Source organism: Phoca vitulina, unplaced genomic scaffold (assembly GCF_004348235.1).
Source record: "Phoca vitulina isolate PV1807 unplaced genomic scaffold, GSC_HSeal_1.0 scaffold68, whole genome shotgun sequence".
Classification (NCBI taxonomy): Eukaryota; Metazoa; Chordata; class Mammalia; order Carnivora; family Phocidae; genus Phoca; species Phoca vitulina.
This window is the reverse complement of record NW_022589771.1, coordinates 2,942,060-2,960,284: the sequence shown is the minus strand read 5'-3', so window position 1 is coordinate 2,960,284 and position 18,225 is coordinate 2,942,060. Positions and strand designations below refer to the sequence as shown.

Below are 18,225 nucleotides of genomic sequence, written 5' to 3'. Positions count from 1 at the left end.
TCAAACATCATCTGAACTCCATCTCATTACCAATATTCAGATTTTAAACCTTTGGTGGCTTTTATTTTTTAAATTGATGATTTAGTGTTAAACTGTGGGGTTTTTTTTTTTTTTCACCCTGCTCTAGGTCAGACTTGCCCGTAAATAAAAAAGAGGGACCAGGAAGCTCTATCCAGCTTGCAAACAGGGGAGTTATTTCTGCAGTTAGGTGCCAAATGTCATCCCAGAAAACGGGAAGGCCTCGCGGTAGGCACTTAGGTATTGCGTAACTGGTGACAGGGGACTATTCCCTGGTGAGATGACCCGGTGACCTCGGAGCACTACCTTCTTCCCCAGCCCCACCTCCTTGGACTTTCCCTCCATCCTTTGTTCTTTCTTGTAGACTTCCTCTTGGGCCTGCTGGGTTTCCCTCCACTCCCAGCAGCTCCCAGACTTACCTCCCCCACTCAGGCAAGGCCGAATTTCTTGGCCTCCTCCTCTTGGTGATCCAGGCTGTGCTTGCTTGAGAGAGAGGTTGGGGGGAGGGGAGGACGGGGGGGGGCAAGCTCTCTCCTGTTGGGGCTCGGGCTGGCCCCCGGAGGGTACGGGGCGGGGAGGGGGAGCGCTGTGTGTCCAGGGAGGAGGCAGAGGCCACTGGGCGTTCATGGGAAAGGGGCGACAGGATGTCCCATCCCCATAGTGGTCTGGCGCTCTCCCTAAAGCAGCCTCCCTTCCTGCTCCCCAGCGCGCTCTTCCACACGCCCTTCCTCTCTCCAGGCTCTGACTGCTTCGCTCTGCCTTCCAGAGAATGCAGGAGGCCCTTCTTCTGTGGGGGCCCCCGCGGGGGCAAGCTGTGCAGAGGAAGAAAGCATTTCTGCTCTTGCGCGCTCTGTTTCTGCTGGCCCCCTGACCTCAGGGCCCCGTCTCGAGGTATGCCGTGAGCCAACAGGTTGTCGTGGGCTCTCAGACTAAACCACCACGCCATCCAAAAACACTTCTGAGCGAATGTTGAGAGCATCACCGTCTCGTGTTTGAGGACTGTCTAGCTGAGCGATTTTTTTTTTAACCATCCTACCAATATTTCGTGTGTACCTCCCATACATCGGGCTCCGTTATAGTTCTAGAGAGACCTCAGAGAGCCGAGCAGACAACAAATCTCTCGGCCCGCCTTCACGAAGTGGGAGGAGATGGGCAATAAACACAAATGACGAGCACAGTTTACAGCCGGTGAGGTCGAAAGTGCTGCAGAGAAGAGGGAAGCAGGCAGGACAGAAGGGAAGTGGGGGCAGAGGGTGAGGAGAAGTACTGGGTTTAGGGCAGTCAGGGAAGGTCTCACTGAAAAGCCACGACTTGTCTGAGGCGACGAACTGAGCTGTGTGGTGTTCTAGGGGAAGAATGTTCCTGGCAGAAAGAACAGCAAGTACAAAGGCCCTGAGGTAGTGGCGTGCCTGGAGTGTCTGAGGACGGTCAGGGCGGCCGGTGCGGCTGGAGCCGAGTGAGAAGAGGGAACAATAGTGGGACAAGAGGTCACAGAAGCACCAGCAGGCCAGATCATGGAGGCCTTGGAGGACTCAGGGGCTTCTCCTCTGGGTCAGATGGGAGCTGTCAGAGGGTTTTGAGAAAGGAGGACAGGACTGCCTTAAGTTTTAACAGGACCCCTCCAGCTGCCTCTTGGACACCGCCTGTTCCAGGATAAACAGAGAAGCAGGAAGACACTTAGGAGGTTGTTCTGCTCATCTAGATGAGAAGTGCTTATATCCAAGCTCATCAGGGCTTACTGATGGGTTGCGTGTGTGATGAAGAAATAATTCGAGGACATTCAAAAATCGCTTAACAAGGACCATAATGACTCAGGAAAGGTTTTGTGAGGCAAGGAGTTAGGGATTGAGGTAGATCCTTTCAAGCTAGAGGACAAAATAAATGTACAGAGAAGAAAGAAATAGGGGAGCAGAGGGAGAGAGAACTGGAGGGCATGCTCTGGACTCAGTTCGAGTGCAGTCATCATCATGGAGAGCTTGAGTACCTACCAGAGCTCCGGAAGGAAGGAGAAGGCATAATCCATTGGGATATCTAAGGAGGGTTAGTGGTGCCACCGTTTGCAAGGGTGTGGGCAGTTAAAATAAATCTGCTAGGGACTCGAAAGCACGCTGGGCCCCCTCCAGAGGCTTGCATCTGACTCAGAAGAGAAGCCCAAATCCTGAAGGGCCAGGGGAGGTCAAGGTATGAAATCTGAGAGAGGGTTGCTGTATGGAGAGAAAGCTGTCCCACATGAACTGTGGCTTTCTTTCGAGAACCTGCAGCCATCACCAACCTGTGGCTTGGCAGGAAAGGCGCTGGGAAAATAGAAACCCACTCTCACCCTCCTCCCACTCTTCCATCTCCTGCTGGGGCCTCCTCCGTCGTGACCCACTGGGAGCCAGAGGACAGGAGAGCTCCCAGCCCGGTGCAGTCAGCTTTCCTGTGGATGCCCCGAGGGGAAAAGGGTAGAAAGCAGAGGATCCTACACAGCTTTACAAAGGAAGCCCGGAGTTTGGGTTTAGGTGAAAGGGAAAGAGCCAGGCTTGAATGGAGAATATGTTAAGTTGTACTTCAGGAAGTGTAAGAGTAGTGATAGGATTCATTGGGTAGGGAGTCAAGGACACCTTTGAGGAGACTTGTTGGTGACGGAGGGAATGGAGAAAGAAATAATTTTTACGTAATAGTGTGATGTTGAGAGCTGGGCATTGTTCAGAGAGCTCTTTATAGGCATTCTCTCTGAAATGCTCACAAGCAACTCATGCATTCTAGCTATCTCATAGGATTAAACAAAACATGTTAAATGGGTTAGTGCGGTGTCCAGGATATAGACACATTCACCAAACGTTATCTATTGTTGTTAATCCCTGTGTGAAAGATGATCAAAACCCAAGAACAAGCGCCGAGCCAGAGAGTTTGCTCAACTCGTAAGTCACCTTCAAAGACGGACATATTCTGATTCCAGCTCCCCCGTTCCCAGGGTCTCTCTGGTCCAATCACGCTGTGTTCTCTCCAACGCCCTGAGAACCATCTCAAAAGAACTGGTGAGACTTGGACACAGACACGGGCCAATGCCTGCACCGTGGGGACACTGAGGGACAGGATCCAGTGACAAGCGAGGGAAGGGCTAAATGTGGAAGCAATCTGCTGAAGGAGGGCAGGGCCAAGTAGCATTAAGGGGACAGCTGGCTGGTGCGGACTGAAAGGGAAGGAAAGGTCCTGAGGGAAAGATGACACTTAGGAAGTAGAGAGGAGCCTCAGGAATCAGATGCAAGGTTGGCTATGACTGAGGGCTTATCCAAAACCAGTTACCCTCATTCTGTTGTTTTTTTTTTTTTCCCCAAAGTCCTTCGGTAACCTATTAAGATACTAACTTTTTCCTACTTCTAGGGGATTTAGCTCGCAGAAGCCCAGAAACCAATGACCACCACATACTGCCTGCCTTAGAGAAGGCTTCCAATACAATTTGTGTTGAATGAATGAAATGATGTTTTTGTGTGCGCTTGATTTCACTTCCGTGTCCTGATTACGCTTTGTGGTATCACTCTTCTGTAGGTCCAACGTCATCTACTTTCTTAGGTCCCTCAGAACTCTGCTGCTAGGGTGTGTGGATGAGCAGTGCCTGCTGGACGAGATGAAATTCAGTTAACGTACATTTGCACAAACATACTGATATTAGAATTTGAATTATGTATACAGCTTTCTTTGCATGGTGTCTGCTGCTCACAGATCTCATTGTTTCACTCTTTCAAAGTTGCCCCTAACTCTGGTTTGCTCCCCATTTTCCAGACGTGCTCTTCACACTTAATGCTCTCAAGACTCCTAACTTGGAAGGTCCCGCTGGATTTTTGTTTTTTCCTTAAGAGTTTACATCCGTATTCAAGTCCTGAAATTTCCTAAACCTCAGTTTCCTCATGCTTAAAATGAGAACAAGAGGATCCAGCGCCGAGTTGCCTGTGATAAAGGAGATCGTTCACGTCCTTGTGCATTTCCAATCTCAGCTCTCTCATGCACCATCTGTGTGGTCTTATGTGAGTCCCTTCCTATTCAGGCTCTGATTCCTCCCTTGTGAGATGTGGCAAGGGGAGAAAGAATTCTGCAGTGCGTGGGTTCAGTCTAAGGTCGTTGTGCCCCAGCTGGGCTTGCAGCCTGGCTATGTGCCCTCAGGCCCTTCTGGGTCTCCCTAGGCCAGCCTCAGCTTTCTTAGCTGCGAAGTGAGCATATTAATGGCATCTGACTAAGGATCAGTGATGCTTATCCAGGAGAGGTGTTGGCTGCCAAGGACTAACACATTCTAGTTCTCTTATAGTGGAGATGGGTGACAGCCTTTCAGATGATGTCACCAGCTGTTAAGATCTTCTGGCCCCTGCTTATCTAGCAACTTTTCTAGAATTTGGCTCTCCATATAGCTTGCCTGTGGTGCAACTCAAGTTATTTCCATTTACCCCAAAGCAAATCTTAGTGTTTGCGTTTGGAGTGATTTGGGTTCAATTGTGAGGGGAACATATACATGATTTATGCTTTGTTTGGAGACTCCCGGCAGGTCCCTCACTGTGGAGCTGCCGATGGGAGAGTGTGTCTCCTTTTCTAGGTGGCAGAAGTGGGAATCAAATCTGGGTCTCTATCACTTGAGAGTTGAATGGGGAAGATATTCTGCCTCTTGTCAGAATCTTTGTGTTTCTTTTTCAGATCTACAAGCAGTACTGGTCATGGACATCAGAGTAGGTTGTAAAGGCACTAACTAGCCAGGCTTTTGTGAAGGAAAACTGTCCTCACTCTGATGCCTCATAATGGTTACTGGGCTGCCCATACTGGAATTGTAGTTTTGGACAATGACCAGTACTTGAGATATAAATTCTTATATGTTTTGGCGGCTCTTTTTTTTTTTTTAATTTTTTTATTGTTATGTTAATCCCCATACATTACATCATTAGTTTTAGATATAGTGTTCCATGATTCATTGTTTGTGCATAACACCCAGTGCTCCATGCAGAACGTGCCCTCCTCAATACCCATCACCAGGCTAACCCATCCTCCCACCCCCCTCCCCTCTAGAACCCTCAGTTTGTTTTTCAGAGTCCATCGTCTCTCATGGTTCTTCTCCTCCTCCGATTTCCCCCCCTTCATTCTTCCCCTCCTGCTACATTCTTCTTCTTCTTTTTTTCTTTCTTAACATATATTGCATTATTTGTTTCAGAGGTACAGATCTGAGATTCAACAGTCTTGCACAATTCACAGCGCTTACCAGAGCACATACCCTCCCCAGTGTCCATCACCCAGTCACCCCACCCCTCACTCCAGCAACCCTCAGTTTGTTTCCTGAGATTAAGAATTCCTCATATCAGTGAGGTCATATGATACATGTCTTTCTCTTTTTGACTTATTGGCGGCTCTCTTTTGCTTTTATGATATTATGACAAAATGAAATATGTTGGGGCACCTGACTGGCTCATGGGATGGATCGTGGGACTCCTGATCTTGGCATTCTTAGTTCGAGGCCCACATTGGGTGTAGAGATTGCTTAAAGAGAAAATCTTTCAAGAACAAAACCAAAAACAAACAAACAACCCAAGGTGAAATATGCAACTCCTGGGTCAATCTTTGAAAGTTTAAATCCTCCCTTCTTTATGTCTTTATCACTTGCCAACTTGGGTAATCTTTAGCATCAGATCATACTGTCCCACAAATATGCACTGTAACTTCAAATAATCAAGTTGTGCCAAGTATTCATGTTAACAAATGAGCTACAGCCTGTATGTCCTATCTTAGTTGGTGGCACAACCTTGACCTACTCAGCCCAAAACTTGAGACTTTTGTGACTCTTCTCATTCCACTTCAATCTCATCTTGCTGACTTAACCTCCAATGTGTTTCTGATCCTGTCTCTGCCTTTTCATCCTTATGTCCATTGGCCTAGTGCATCTTCATTTCTTTCCTATTTAAAAGGTCATCTAAGTGGTTTTCCTGTCTCTTGGTCCTAATACTCTCAAATCAATCCTAAAATTAAAACTGACCCTTCTTGGCTTAGAATCTTTTGATTGCTCCCAATTTTAACTTTTTTCTTCTCAATTTTAACTTCTTAGTGGGTCCCATCCACACCTCCAAAGTCACCCCAAATAGGCATACTAGAGTTCCCTAAACTTGAAATGTTACTCATGTCTTGGCCCTTTGTTGTTCAGATGCCTGGAATCCCGTTCCACGCAGAAACTGGGAAGGCTCAAACCTCTCTAACAACTCTCCCTCCCACAGGCAGGTTGATCTCCTCTCTCTGCCCTAAATTTTGTCATTATTTGCTTACATCTGTTTCTCCTAAAAGACGCTGAAGTCTCTGATGGCAAAGATGTGGCTTATTCTTTTTTGGTCTCCATCACTTGACTAATGTTTGCTGAATTAACAGATATAAGAACACATTACTGATGCGCTTGTCTGAACATGTTTGGGTTCATTCACAAACATATATAAGATCTTTTGTTACCTGGTGTAAATAATTATAAAAAACTAGCACGGACAGGGTGCTTATTACTATATGCCAGGAACACGTATTAACCCACAGGGTTGTAAATGCTCACAACCCTACGAAGTAGGCACAAATATGATTTACAGTTTACAGGTGAGGGAAAACGGAGGCTCAGAGGTTAAGTGATTTACTCAGAGTCAAACATCTAATAGTGGCACAAGACCCAGGGTCAGTCCCACACCTGAACCTCAGCTGAACCGCTACGTGGGGGTTATTACACTGAGTAGGAATTGGAACGACGATGCATACCCCACGGAGGGTAGGGCTCTTTGCTTTGCTCACTGCTGTGCTTTCGGGCTCAGAATAGGATGCCCCGGACATGCTGAGTGATGAACCCCGTGAGGCCAGAAGCCTAGCACGGCAATTGAGAGAGGCCGAAATCCTCGTCCACTGCTCCAGCTTTGAATCCCAATTACACACGGTTCCCCCCGTGTGTTCCCCCAAGTTTCCTGCTTCTCTTCCTGGGAATGGGCTGCTGCCTGTCGGTACTGCCCGCTTCCTCCCATTCCTTTTCCCCATCCGGCTAAGTCATCGCCGGTTCCAGGCGGCTTTCCCTGACTAGCGAGGTTTACATCCTCTGCGACTTACTGCATTTTCCTTAACCCTTTCTGTCTGCTGGACTGCGGCTCGGTCTTATTTATTCATCCTTCCGTCCCGCGGACGTTTGCCGTGCCCTCCAAGACGCGGACGCGTCCGTGTCCGCGGACCCCAGGCCTCCCCCCCAACCTGTGGCTTCCCCGCATCCGTCCTCTCCTCCCCCGGGAAAGCTTTGCGGGCCGACGTTCTCCGCTCTGCGGGTGGTGCGACTCTCAAGTTCTACGGGTTTCGCGTCCTCCAAGCGAGCGATCTTTCGTGAGGGGCAAACACACCGGCCCCAGATGACTGTCCGAGAAACGTCCCTTCCTAGAGCCCGAAGCGGGCCACCCCGTCAGACCCGCTGCGCGCTCCGGGCCCCCGGGGGGAGCGACTTCGCTCCGGCGGGGGCACGGGAACCTGCCCCACCCCCGCCGCGCCCCCGCCCCCGCGCACCGCCCGACCTCCGCCCCGGCGCCCGCCCCGCCGCGAGCCCGGCCGCCGCGCCGCCGCCTCACAATGGCCGGGGGCCGCCTCACCGCGCGCAGGGATCCCGGCCACGCGCGCTCCCCGCCCCCACCCGCCGCCTGCCCGGGCCCGGGCCTTCGCCCACCCTCCACGTTCCCGTCGCGGCGCCCCTGACACGGGGGAGAGAGAGGCGCAGCCAGCCGCTCTGGTCGCGGCCCCACCGTCGGTCGGACGGGGGCGCCGGCGGTCGCCGCGCAGGGACTACTTTCTCTCCCGCGGAGGGACTACTTCGCGGAGGCATCGGCGTGGCGGCGCGCACGGCATGGCGGCGGCGGCGGCGCGCCAGAGGTAGAGGGACGCCGGCCCGCTCAGGCCTCGGCGCGGCCTACACGCTTCGCTCGCCCGCTCCCTCGCCGCGTCCCGCGCCCCGCGCCCCGCGCCCGGCCATGGCGGAGCCCTCGCCCGCCCGACGCCCGGTGCCCCTCATCGAGTCGGGTAAGACGCGCCGCCCGCGCCCTCCCCGCGGCGCCCCCAGCCCGGCCCCCGCCCCCTCCCCGCCGCCGCGCCCGCGCTTGACCCGACTCCCCGTCTTCCCGCAGAGCTGTACTTCCTCATCGCCCGGTACCTATCGGCCGGCCCGTGTCGGAGAGCCGCCCAGGTGAGTGCGGGGCCCGCGGGCGGCGGCGCGGGCCGCCGCGTCCCGGCCCCGGCCCCGCCGCCGCCTGGGTCGCGGGTGGAGGGCGCCGGGTGGACCCGGGTGCCCCCCGCCGCCCTAACTGCGCGTCTCGTCGGCTGCAGGTGCTGGTGCAGGAGCTGGAGCAGTACCAGGTCTGTGCTTCGTGGCGCCCGCCGCGCCCGCCCCGCCGCGTCCCCTCCGTGCCCCCTCCCTACCCTGCCGGGGCCGCTCGCCCAGCTCCCACCCCGGCCCACCCCGCCGCCCCCCGCGCGGCCCGCGGCCCGCGTCCCCCCGCCCGGCCCCGCGCGGTGGTCACTCGTGTGCGTGTCGTGCCTTTGCAGTTGCTGCCGAAGAGGTTGGACTGGGAGGGCAACGAGCACAACAGGAGCTACGAGGAATTGGTGAGATTTTTGACATTTCCATCCCCGTGTTTCCGAGCACCCGCTCCCCGCCCCCTTGTCGGGGCTCCTGCTCGTGGGGCGAAGTGGCCGAGCGGTGCTCGGGGGCGACCCCGGGAGAGCGAGACTCCCTCGGCAGGTTTTGTTTTGTTTTGGGGCGGCCAGGTTTGTTTTGGGAGGAAACGGCCCTGGGGGGTGGCTGGCGGGAGGTGGGGGCGACCCTGCGCCGCGGTTTGCGGTGGGGTGGGTCCCCAGGTGCGGCTGCCTATGGTGAGAGCCGGGGGCGCGCGTGCGCGCGGACGGGGTGGGGGGGGTAGGTGCCAGCCACTCAGCGAGCTGCTCTCATCCTTCTGTTTTCGTACGCGACTTGTAACTCGACCTCTGATTGGTGTTCCCTCTTTTGCCCCGCCCAGCTCTTCTAACCACTTGTTCCCTAGGAATAGAATCGTTGGTTTCTGAAAGGTGGAGAAATGTTCTTGTCTTGAGCCTGTTTTTCTTTACCCTCATCAGCGTCATAAAAATCTTGCTGTTGTGACAGTATGCCGTTCCTCCAGTACTTGTGCTTCTCTAAACTGTACAGTACTTGTTGAGTGCCTGAGAAAACTTACTTCGGTGAATTTCTGTATTGGCCTTGCTGCACGTGACTTAACGTAGGCCCTGCCTCTGCGGCTTCCCCGTTTAGAGCACCGTTAGCGTAGATGATGCTTCTCTTTTCATTGCACCTTGTCAGCTTTTTGAGTTGCTCTCACGATACAGAATTCGGTCTTGCCCACTGGTTTGTCCTATGAAATAAAACAATCTTCAGGAAAATATTTTTGCCAACTTGTGTGTTAGGAGAAAGGATTTCGTTAGTCACCAGGCTGTATCGGCATCTTGTATGAGCCAAACAACTGAGGACGAATCGGAATCTCCTGAATGATCTGTTACCACAGTTCTAGTACTTGTAATAGGATTTGGTAGTAGGATACGATCACTTCTTGGATTAAACAGAAGGACAAAAAGTAAACGGGGACTTGTCATCTGTATATGAACAGTTAAGTATTATTGACAAAGTCTGGAGAAAGGATTTTATCTCAGTCATCAATTGTAATATTTACTGATGTAGAGTTTTTTGAAGCAAACACTTAAAAGTGAATAGTATTTCCAAGAAAGTTCTAAAAATTCTGCATCATGACAGAATTGAATTTGTTATTTTGATATTTAAGTCTGGGAAACGTTTAAAGGACTACTTGTTTTACACCTTCTGGTGAGAGAAAAAAGTGTTATCAGGGAAGCAGAAGTGCATTATTGACGGTGCAGTTGTGCTGTGGAAGAGATAATTGTGTAAATTTTGAGATGCTATAACTACTGGAAAACTTTTTAAATATTACATTTTTGGCTTTTCTGTTAGAATTGCTTGAAATCCTACTTAAAATTCTGCTTAGAATTACCCCAAATCTCTGTGTTCCATTCCTGTGGTGTGGCTGTGAGCCAGGTCATCTCGCATCACCTAGCTCATTGGGTCTGGTGGAAATCCTCTTTGTCCTTTGCCTTCCCCTGCCTCTACCCTCTCCTAGCTCTAAGTGACAGAGGATGAGCTTCCTTTTTTTTTTTTTAAAGATTTTATTTATTTATTTGACAGATATCAAAAGCAGGAACACAAGCAGGGGGAGTGGGAGAGGGAGAAGCAGGCTTCCCACTGAGCAGGGAGTCCGATGTGGAGCTCGATCCCAGGACCCTGAGATCATGACCTGAGCTGAAGGCAGACCCTTAACGACCGAGCCACCCAGGATGAGCATCTTGTATACAGGAGAGTTTTTTTTTTGTCGGAGTATGTGAGTAGCTTCTAGTTCTCCAAACCAAGTCCGCTTTTCTTTCAATTAAGCAGTATTTCAGATATACACAAATTGGAATAATGAAATGAACCCCGTTGCCAATTTGCTATCTTTACTTTGGCTTCTATTTGAAGTATTTTTTTTATAAATTACGAGTGGAAATCTTCAAACAGAAAAATAAGAGTAATGAACCATCCACTAGGTACTCCTTATCAGCCTCAGTGATTAGCAAAGAATGTTGCATCTGTTAGCTCCCTCCCCTAGGCTGTATTGTTTTAAAGCAAATTCCAGACATTCCTTTATTTTATTGGTTAATATGCTGAAGTATTTTAAAGTAAATCTAGACATTATATTTCCTCTCAATTCTGCCGAGTGCATCTCGAAAAAATTGAAGGACTATTTCTTAGACCACCACAGTGCCAGTGTCTGTCACACTTACAATCCAAAGAATAATATTCTTTGATGATACATATGTGGTTTTATTTATATATCTAGACCATATTCAGATTTCCTCTTGTTCCTTGGATTTCTTTTTATATTTAGTTAGAATTGGGCTTCAGGCAAGGTCCATGTGTTGTACTGAAATTATTTTCCATCTCTTTTTTATCTTCCATAGTTTTTTCTCCTGTGCCATTGATTTCCTGAAGAAACTTGAGTTGGTCTGTTAAGTGTTTCACCTTCGGGTTTTGTCTGATAGTTTCTTTATGCTGTTTGTTTCCTTGTGCTGTTAAATTTACTCCTTTTTCTCAGTTCTCATTCTTGGATCAGAGCCATCTGGGAACCTTTTAAAATCTGAATACTCAGGCCATGTCTCACACTAGTTAAATCAGAATTTTTGTGTTGGGACTGGACGTTGGTAGTTTTTGAAACGTTTGAGGTGATTCCAGAGTCACTGCATACAAAGTTACAGTTTATCTTAGACTTGGGACCATGTTGTCACTCCAACCTGTACTGTGGAAGCAAGAGTATTTTTGTTATTTCTTGAAAGAATTGAGACTACTTATCTGCATTAGCAGTTGGGCCTGTGAATTTGTAAAATGTAATTGGGGTATTCATGATTTATATATAGGTGGTGAACATGAAAGAGGAAGAAGGAAATGGAGCTATGGAATGGGGCACAGGAGTAAGGACCTAATTTGTAAAGAAGGAGCATGTTTAAATAGGCGAACGTGATTCGAGAGACTTACTAATTGAGTAACATGCAATTTTGTAGGTCACTGTCTTCCTTAACCAGTAAATAAAATCAGGAAATCCTTACATTGGAGCCTATTTTTAGAGAATTTATTGTCATTATGCTTTTTCTTTTAAATAATGTTTAATAGGCCTTTAAGGAAAAAAAGTTATTTGTATTGAAATACAAAGTTGAGGGGCGCCTGGGTGGCTCTCAGGACCTGGAGATCGTGACCTGAGCCGAAGGCAGATGCTTAACCATCTGAGCCACCCAGGCGCCCCAAAGATAATAGTAATTGTATCAAAGCATTGTTGTAAACATGGGAAAAAAATGGCTTAACGATGCTTGGCATGCAGTAATAATCAGCACTTAAAAGTAACGATGTTGGGGGCGCCTGGGTGGCTCAGCTGTTAGGCGTCTGCCTTCGGCTAGGTCATGGTCCCAGGGTCCTGGGATCGAGCCCCGCATTGGGCTCCCTGCTCCGCGGGAGGCCTGCTTCTCCCTCTCCCACTCCCCCTGCTTGTGTTCCCTCTCTCGCTGTGTCTCTCTCTGTCAAATAAATAAATAAAAATCTTTAAAAAAAAAAAAAAAAAGTAACGATGTTGGTAAGATGACAAGGCCTAATTGGGTAGACTTCCCTTTTGCTTAATTTATATTTGTAGGGTCTAAATGAGATAACAAAATACAGTCTCTTTTGGCTCTTATGTCTGAATGAATGATACCTGCTATTTACCCATTTATGGGTGAACACATTGTGGGCTGGGGAACTAATGGTGCCTTCTAGCTAGGTGCTGAATAATGGTAGTGGTGGTGTTATCTATGAGTCCCTTAGCCTTGACTGTGCTACTTTATTTAAGCTCTCCATGCTGCGTAGGGCTTGAACTCAGTATCCTGAGATCAAGAGCGTGCTCTACCCTGCTTTGAAAGAGGATAGTTATTAATTACTTTGTTTTCAGAGGCTCACATCCTAACAGTTATTTGCATCTAAGGGACAAAAGTCACATGAAATTTTTTCCTTTCATGTTGTCTAAATCCTTAGAGATTTTTGCCATTTGGCTCTCTTGGTGTCTGAGAGGGATTGTTACAATCTCCATCCGTAACTGTAGAGTTGTCTTTTTACTTTTTCCAGTTCTTTATGTATGTTAGTGGGTACGTACAAATTCATAATTGTTATCTTCCTATTGAATTAACTTTTTTAGAGCAGTTTTAGGTTCATAGCAAAATTGAGCACTGTCCCCTGTAAGTGCACAGCCTCCCTTGTTTTCTGCATTCCCCAGAATGGTACGTTTGCTGCAGTCAATGAACCTATATTGACCCCCCGTAATTACCCAAGTCCATAGTTTACATTAGGGTTCTTTTATATTTACAGTGGGTACTCTTGGTGTTGTGCATTTTGTGGGTTTAGACAAATGACACATATCCACTAATACAGTATCATACAGATACTGCCCAGAAATCCTCTGTGCTATACCTAATTATCCTTCCCTCCCTCCTAACCACTGATCTTTTTACTATTCCCATAGTTTTGCCTTTTCCAGAATTTGACCTTTTTTTTTTTTAAAAAAAATTAGGAAATGTTCTTTCTTTCTCTCATAATAGCTTCTTATCTCAAAGTCTGACTTGGCCTTAGTACAGCCAGCCCTGCTTTCTCTCTGTTAGTGATGGCATAGTGCATCTTTTTCTGTCCTTTTACTTTTAGTAAAGCAAACATTTTCCCGCGTCTCATTTTCTAAGTATGTCTCCTGTAAACAGCATGTAGTTTTATTACTCAGTCTTCTCCTTGGAGTTTTTAGTTATAATTTAAGTAATTAATATAATTACTTAAATAAAATTGTGTGAAGTCTACCATGTATCTTTTATATGTTCCCATCTCTTTATTTCTCTTCTCTTTTGGATTAATTATTATACTATTCTTTATTGCTTTTTAGGTATATATCCTTTTATTATTTTAGTGGTTACCCTAGAGGTTACAATATGTGTTGACCATTTAGTTATTTTACCACTTCCCAAGTAAATGAGATTGAAACTGTTAATTCTTACTCTCCTGTCCTTTGGGCTATTAATCATATTTTACTTTTATATATGTTATAAATTTTTCCAGATGTTACTGCTGTTGTTTTAAAGTTAATACTCATTTGCTTATTCACCATCTACCTTTTCTGGTATTTTCAGTTCTTTCCTATCTTCCCATGTATCTTATCTGTGATTATTTTTCTTCAGTCTGGACAACTTACTCTGTTACTTCTTTTAATGAAGTTTTGTTGGCAATGGCTTTGGTTTTCCTTTTTCTTATTTATTTTTGGTTTGAAACATTTTTGTTTTGTCTTTATTTTTAAAAGTTGTTTTAAAGGTGAAATTCCCGTTGGTGCTTTTTTTTTTCCTTCCCTTTCAGCTCATTAATAGTGAAAAATTGGCAGTCTTACTATTTTTTCTTTCAAGATAATGCTTTTTTTTTTTTCTGACTGCTTTTTAAGATTTTCATTTTGTTTTTGATTTTTAGCAGTTTTACTGTGATGTACCATAGTTGTTATCTGTTCCTGCATGACAGGTTACCCCAAAACTTAGTGGTTTAAAACAATGCAGATTTATTTTTAATTATTCCAGAATTTATGTAAATTAGAAGTCCAGGCACAGCTGAGCTGAGTCATTTCAGTCTTTATCAAGGTTGCAGTCCAGGTGTTGGCCAGCTCTGGGGTTTCAACTGAAGACTTGATTGTAGGTAAGGTGAGGGTCTGTTTCCAAGCTCACCTGGTTTTTGCTAGATTCAGTTCTCGGTTTGTTGGACTGAAGTCTCGGTTCTAGTTGTCTGTTGGCTGTCCTCAGTTCCTTGCCACTTGTCTATCCAACAAGGCAGCTTGCATCTTCAAAAGGTGAAAGCTGAATAGGGAATAATAATCTGCTAGTAAGACAGAAGTCACAGTAATGGAAGTGGTATCCCCTCAGTGTTAAGTGTATTCTTTTGGTTAGAAATAACTTACTCTAGGGGAAGGGATTTGGGATTTCACAAGGTTGTCAGTACTAGGAGGTGGGGATCATTGGAGGCCACGTCAAAAGTTTGCTACTACATGCACCTAAGTAGATTTCTTTGCATTTACTCTGCTTGAGGTTGTTCAAACTTCTCGAATCTGTGGGATATCAAATTGTCTAATGTGTAATTAAAGTCCTAAATGGAAAGAATAAGAATGGGGCAGAAGAAATATTTTGAAGAGATAATGGCTGAGCATTTTCAACATCGGGGCCTTCTCTGGGTCCACTGTTGACTACTCCCTCTCTTGATCAGGGGTCGCGTTTGGCTTTGTGTATCCCATCATCTTTTGAAGTATGCTGGGCAAAGAGTAGAGGTTGAGGTAATACAGTTAGCCCTAGTAAAGGATGCACCCTTTTACTCTCAAGTTCTTAATGTGAGAGGCTGGGTGAATCTAATTTGTGTCCTATCTGGTTGTCTCTGGGTTCTGTGGCAGCTATAGGTACATTTGGTTCATCACTAGCTTCACATAGTTTAAGGATTGGATCAGGATTTTCCCTTCCAGCAGAGTTTGGGGTTTGGGCACTGGTGAGATTTCTGAGCGAGCGAGTGACCGATCTATTTTTTTAAGTAGGTTCCACATTCAGCATGGAGCCCAACACAGGATCTGAACTCCCGGAGACGTCTATATTTTATAGCCAGGTTGCTAGCTTCCCAAACCTTGAAAGAGCTTGCTCTGTTTTATAGTCCAATTGCCAGCTTTTGGGTTGCTGAGATCTCTTTGCTCTCCAGTTGGGCCCTTGGCTTTCTACTCTATTTTCCTATCCCTAGCCTTCAGAGGGCCTCTGGAGTGCACTTGGTGTGGACTGGGTCTCCCCCAGCTGCTCTGCATCCTGTTTTTGGCCCTTTGCAATTGATGAAGGCCCGTGGGGAGAATTGGGGTGGTGTAGACCCTCTTGACTGAGGGCCCTCAGCATTCTCATCAGGCCTCAGACATGCCAGCCCACAGATGGCTGTGAAGTTTAAAAGTTTGGCAGGTTTTTCCTTATTCTCATCTGTGGTCAGTTTTTCCTGCCTCTCTGCTAGGGATGAAAGCAGCTCTGAATCTTTTTCTGGTCACAGAAGGGCTCACCAGTTTCTGGGGCGTAGTTGATGTCAACTTGTTTTCTCAGCTCTTTGATGGGTTTAAAAATTATTTTCTTTCTTTTTTTTTAAAGATTTTATTTTATTTATTTGACAGAGACACAGCAAGAGAGGGAACACAAGCAGGGGGAGTGGGAGAGGGAGAAGCAGGCTTCCCGCCGAGCAGGGAGCCCGATGCGGGGCTTGATCCCAGGACCCTGGGACCATGACCTGAGCCGAAGGCAGACGCTTAACGACTGAGCCACCCAGGCGCCCCTAAAAATTACTTTCAAGCTAGACCAACCTGTTCTCATTGTTAAAGTGAGGGCAGTAGCCTCACACATTATCTCCTTTTAATAGTTGAAATAAATGACTACTTTCAACTTAACAAAATTACGTGGGACATGTAACTGTCTGCAGTCCTCTTTGGGTACACTTAATTGTCCTTCCTGGCACATAGTCGGCTCTCACTGTTCATTGAAAGAATTAATGTGGGTGGCCTAATGCTTAGTATATTTTTCTGTTGAGAACCAGCCATCACCAGTTTGGTCAGTTTGGTTATTAAATGATTTTTTTTTTTTCTATGATCTTTGATTTCTTAAAATCTCTCCGAGACATGGGCTTCATTTGTAGGTCAGAGCAGTGTTCAGCACTGGAATGGCTGTGAGATACAAATGAAGTTGTACATCCCTTTTTTAAGTTCCTTAGACTATTTCAGTAGGAAGGTACAAAATAGCATCTTTGAGTCATATTGACTCTCTTTCCTTTATTATGTAGAAATGCAAAAGTGGCATTTTGAACACAAAACTTTTGTGTTACAGTTAAGTAATACCATAGCAGCGCAGGATGAATTGTGTGCGCAGTATTTAGAATTTGGCCGAGACTTTGACTTGCTTATTATTTGTAATGGGGTAGGTGAATGAGATTTGGATGGGAGACTCTTTAACTGCTTAGAAAAAATTCTCTATGTTGATTTTAATCAGTTTGCATATATTTGGCTTTAAAAACTTCTAGGGGCCACTTTGGCTCTAAATCTCTTCAGATACTCCTTGATTATCTTGTTAACGTGCCATTTTTATTAGGATGCAGTATAGCCAATTGCAAGGATCCAGTGATGCTGGAGAGTTGTGAACTAGACAGCCAGGGTTCTTATTTTTAGCTTTGTCGTTTCTTAGCTCTTTGCTTCTGGGCAAGTTATTTAATGCCCGTGCCTGCGTTTTCTCATCTGTAAAATGCAGATGAGTAGTTTGGGGATATAGTAAGTTAGTCTATGTGAAGTACTTAGAACAGTGTCAGGTAGAAATCACTGTGTACATGTTAGCTATTATCATTAATGTAGTGAAGAGTTAAATTAGTCAAAACCTTAAAAGCCTTAGAAGTGTACCTTGTACATTGTTAAGTGTGCAGTATTACCTATTCTTTTTGCAAATGTGGAATCTGAAGTCTTAGAAAGTACCCTGTCCAAGGTCCCGTAACTAGTTAGGTAGGGCCAACTAGTACTTTTAACCATACTGCCTGAGGGTCAGGAGAGTCTACTACCCCCCCTTACTTTAGTTTCTGTTAGTTAAACTATCATTGGTATATTTTAGGCTGGATTCCACATTGAGAAACTTTTGCTGGAGAAAGACTTTGTGGTAGAGCCTCAATTTAAAGCCTTACATTTTGCCCATATTAAATTTTGCCCATATTTATATGTAAATGTTTGAGGATCTTGGTAGTGGTCTTTATGGGGGGGGTAACTGAAAAGTGATGTAATTAATTAGTTCGTCTTTTCTCTGTGATCTGACCAAAAAGTGTCCTAATATTAAATAAAAATTGCTGTTTATTGTAGAATATTTAGAAAATGCAGAAGCAAAGAAAAAATAGAAAATCATGAGAGCGAGAGGTGTTTATTTTTCTTCATATACGCTAAAAAAATAGGATCTTTTTTTGAGAGCGCATGAGAGCGTGAAGGGGGGAGGGGCAGAAGGAGAGGGAGAAGCAGGCTCCTCACTGAGCAGGGAGACCAGCCCGCCGCCAACGCCGTTGCTTGATCCCGGTACCTGGGATCATGACCTGAGCCAAAGGCAGATGCTTCACTGACTGAGCCACCCAGGCGCCCCCCAAAATAGGATCTTTAAAAAGATAATATTTTGTGAATTCCTTTCCATTTCTCTAGAAAATTTTATCTAACCTTTTGTTTGTTGGACCTTTGGTTGGTTTCTAGGTTTTTTTGCTGTTAGTGATTCTGTGAATACCAAAGTAAGATCTGTGTATCTGTGCATTTATTTACATCTTCTATAATTGTCATTTATCATAAATTTCTAGAAACTTAACCATTGAGTAAAATGGTTTGTGTTTTTTTTAAAGTTTATTTATTTATATGTAAATAATGAGCTCTGCCCCCAAGGTGGGGCAGGAACTCATGACTCCCAAGACCTAGAATCCCATGCTCTTCTGACTGAGCCAGCCAGGTGCCCCTCAGTAGCTAATGTTTGAGTCATTTTTTGCCAAGTACTGCACAAAAGTTAAGAGCTTTAACCTGTATA

General features: G+C 46.3%; 1 protein-coding gene across 4 annotated transcripts in view; it reads left to right on the top strand.

Moving 5' to 3' along the window:
* Positions 1–7,898: 7,898 nt before the first annotated feature.
* The window catches only part of BRWD1 (bromodomain and WD repeat domain containing 1), a 116,380-nt gene continuing 106,053 nt past the window's right edge, over positions 7,899–18,225 (top strand). For 2 of the 4 annotated variants that reach the window (XM_032392635.1, XM_032392633.1), the window contains exons 1-4: positions 7,900–8,046; positions 8,151–8,209; positions 8,350–8,379; positions 8,569–8,628. In XM_032392635.1, the coding sequence (XP_032248526.1) occupies positions 7,998–8,046; positions 8,151–8,209; positions 8,350–8,379; positions 8,569–8,628 (198 nt within the window). In that variant the 5' untranslated portion in view covers positions 7,900–7,997. Of the gene's footprint in view, positions 8,047–8,150; positions 8,210–8,349; positions 8,380–8,568; positions 8,629–18,225 lie in introns of all 4 variants that reach the window. The other 2 variants (XM_032392636.1, XM_032392634.1) reach the window with 2 other exon arrangements.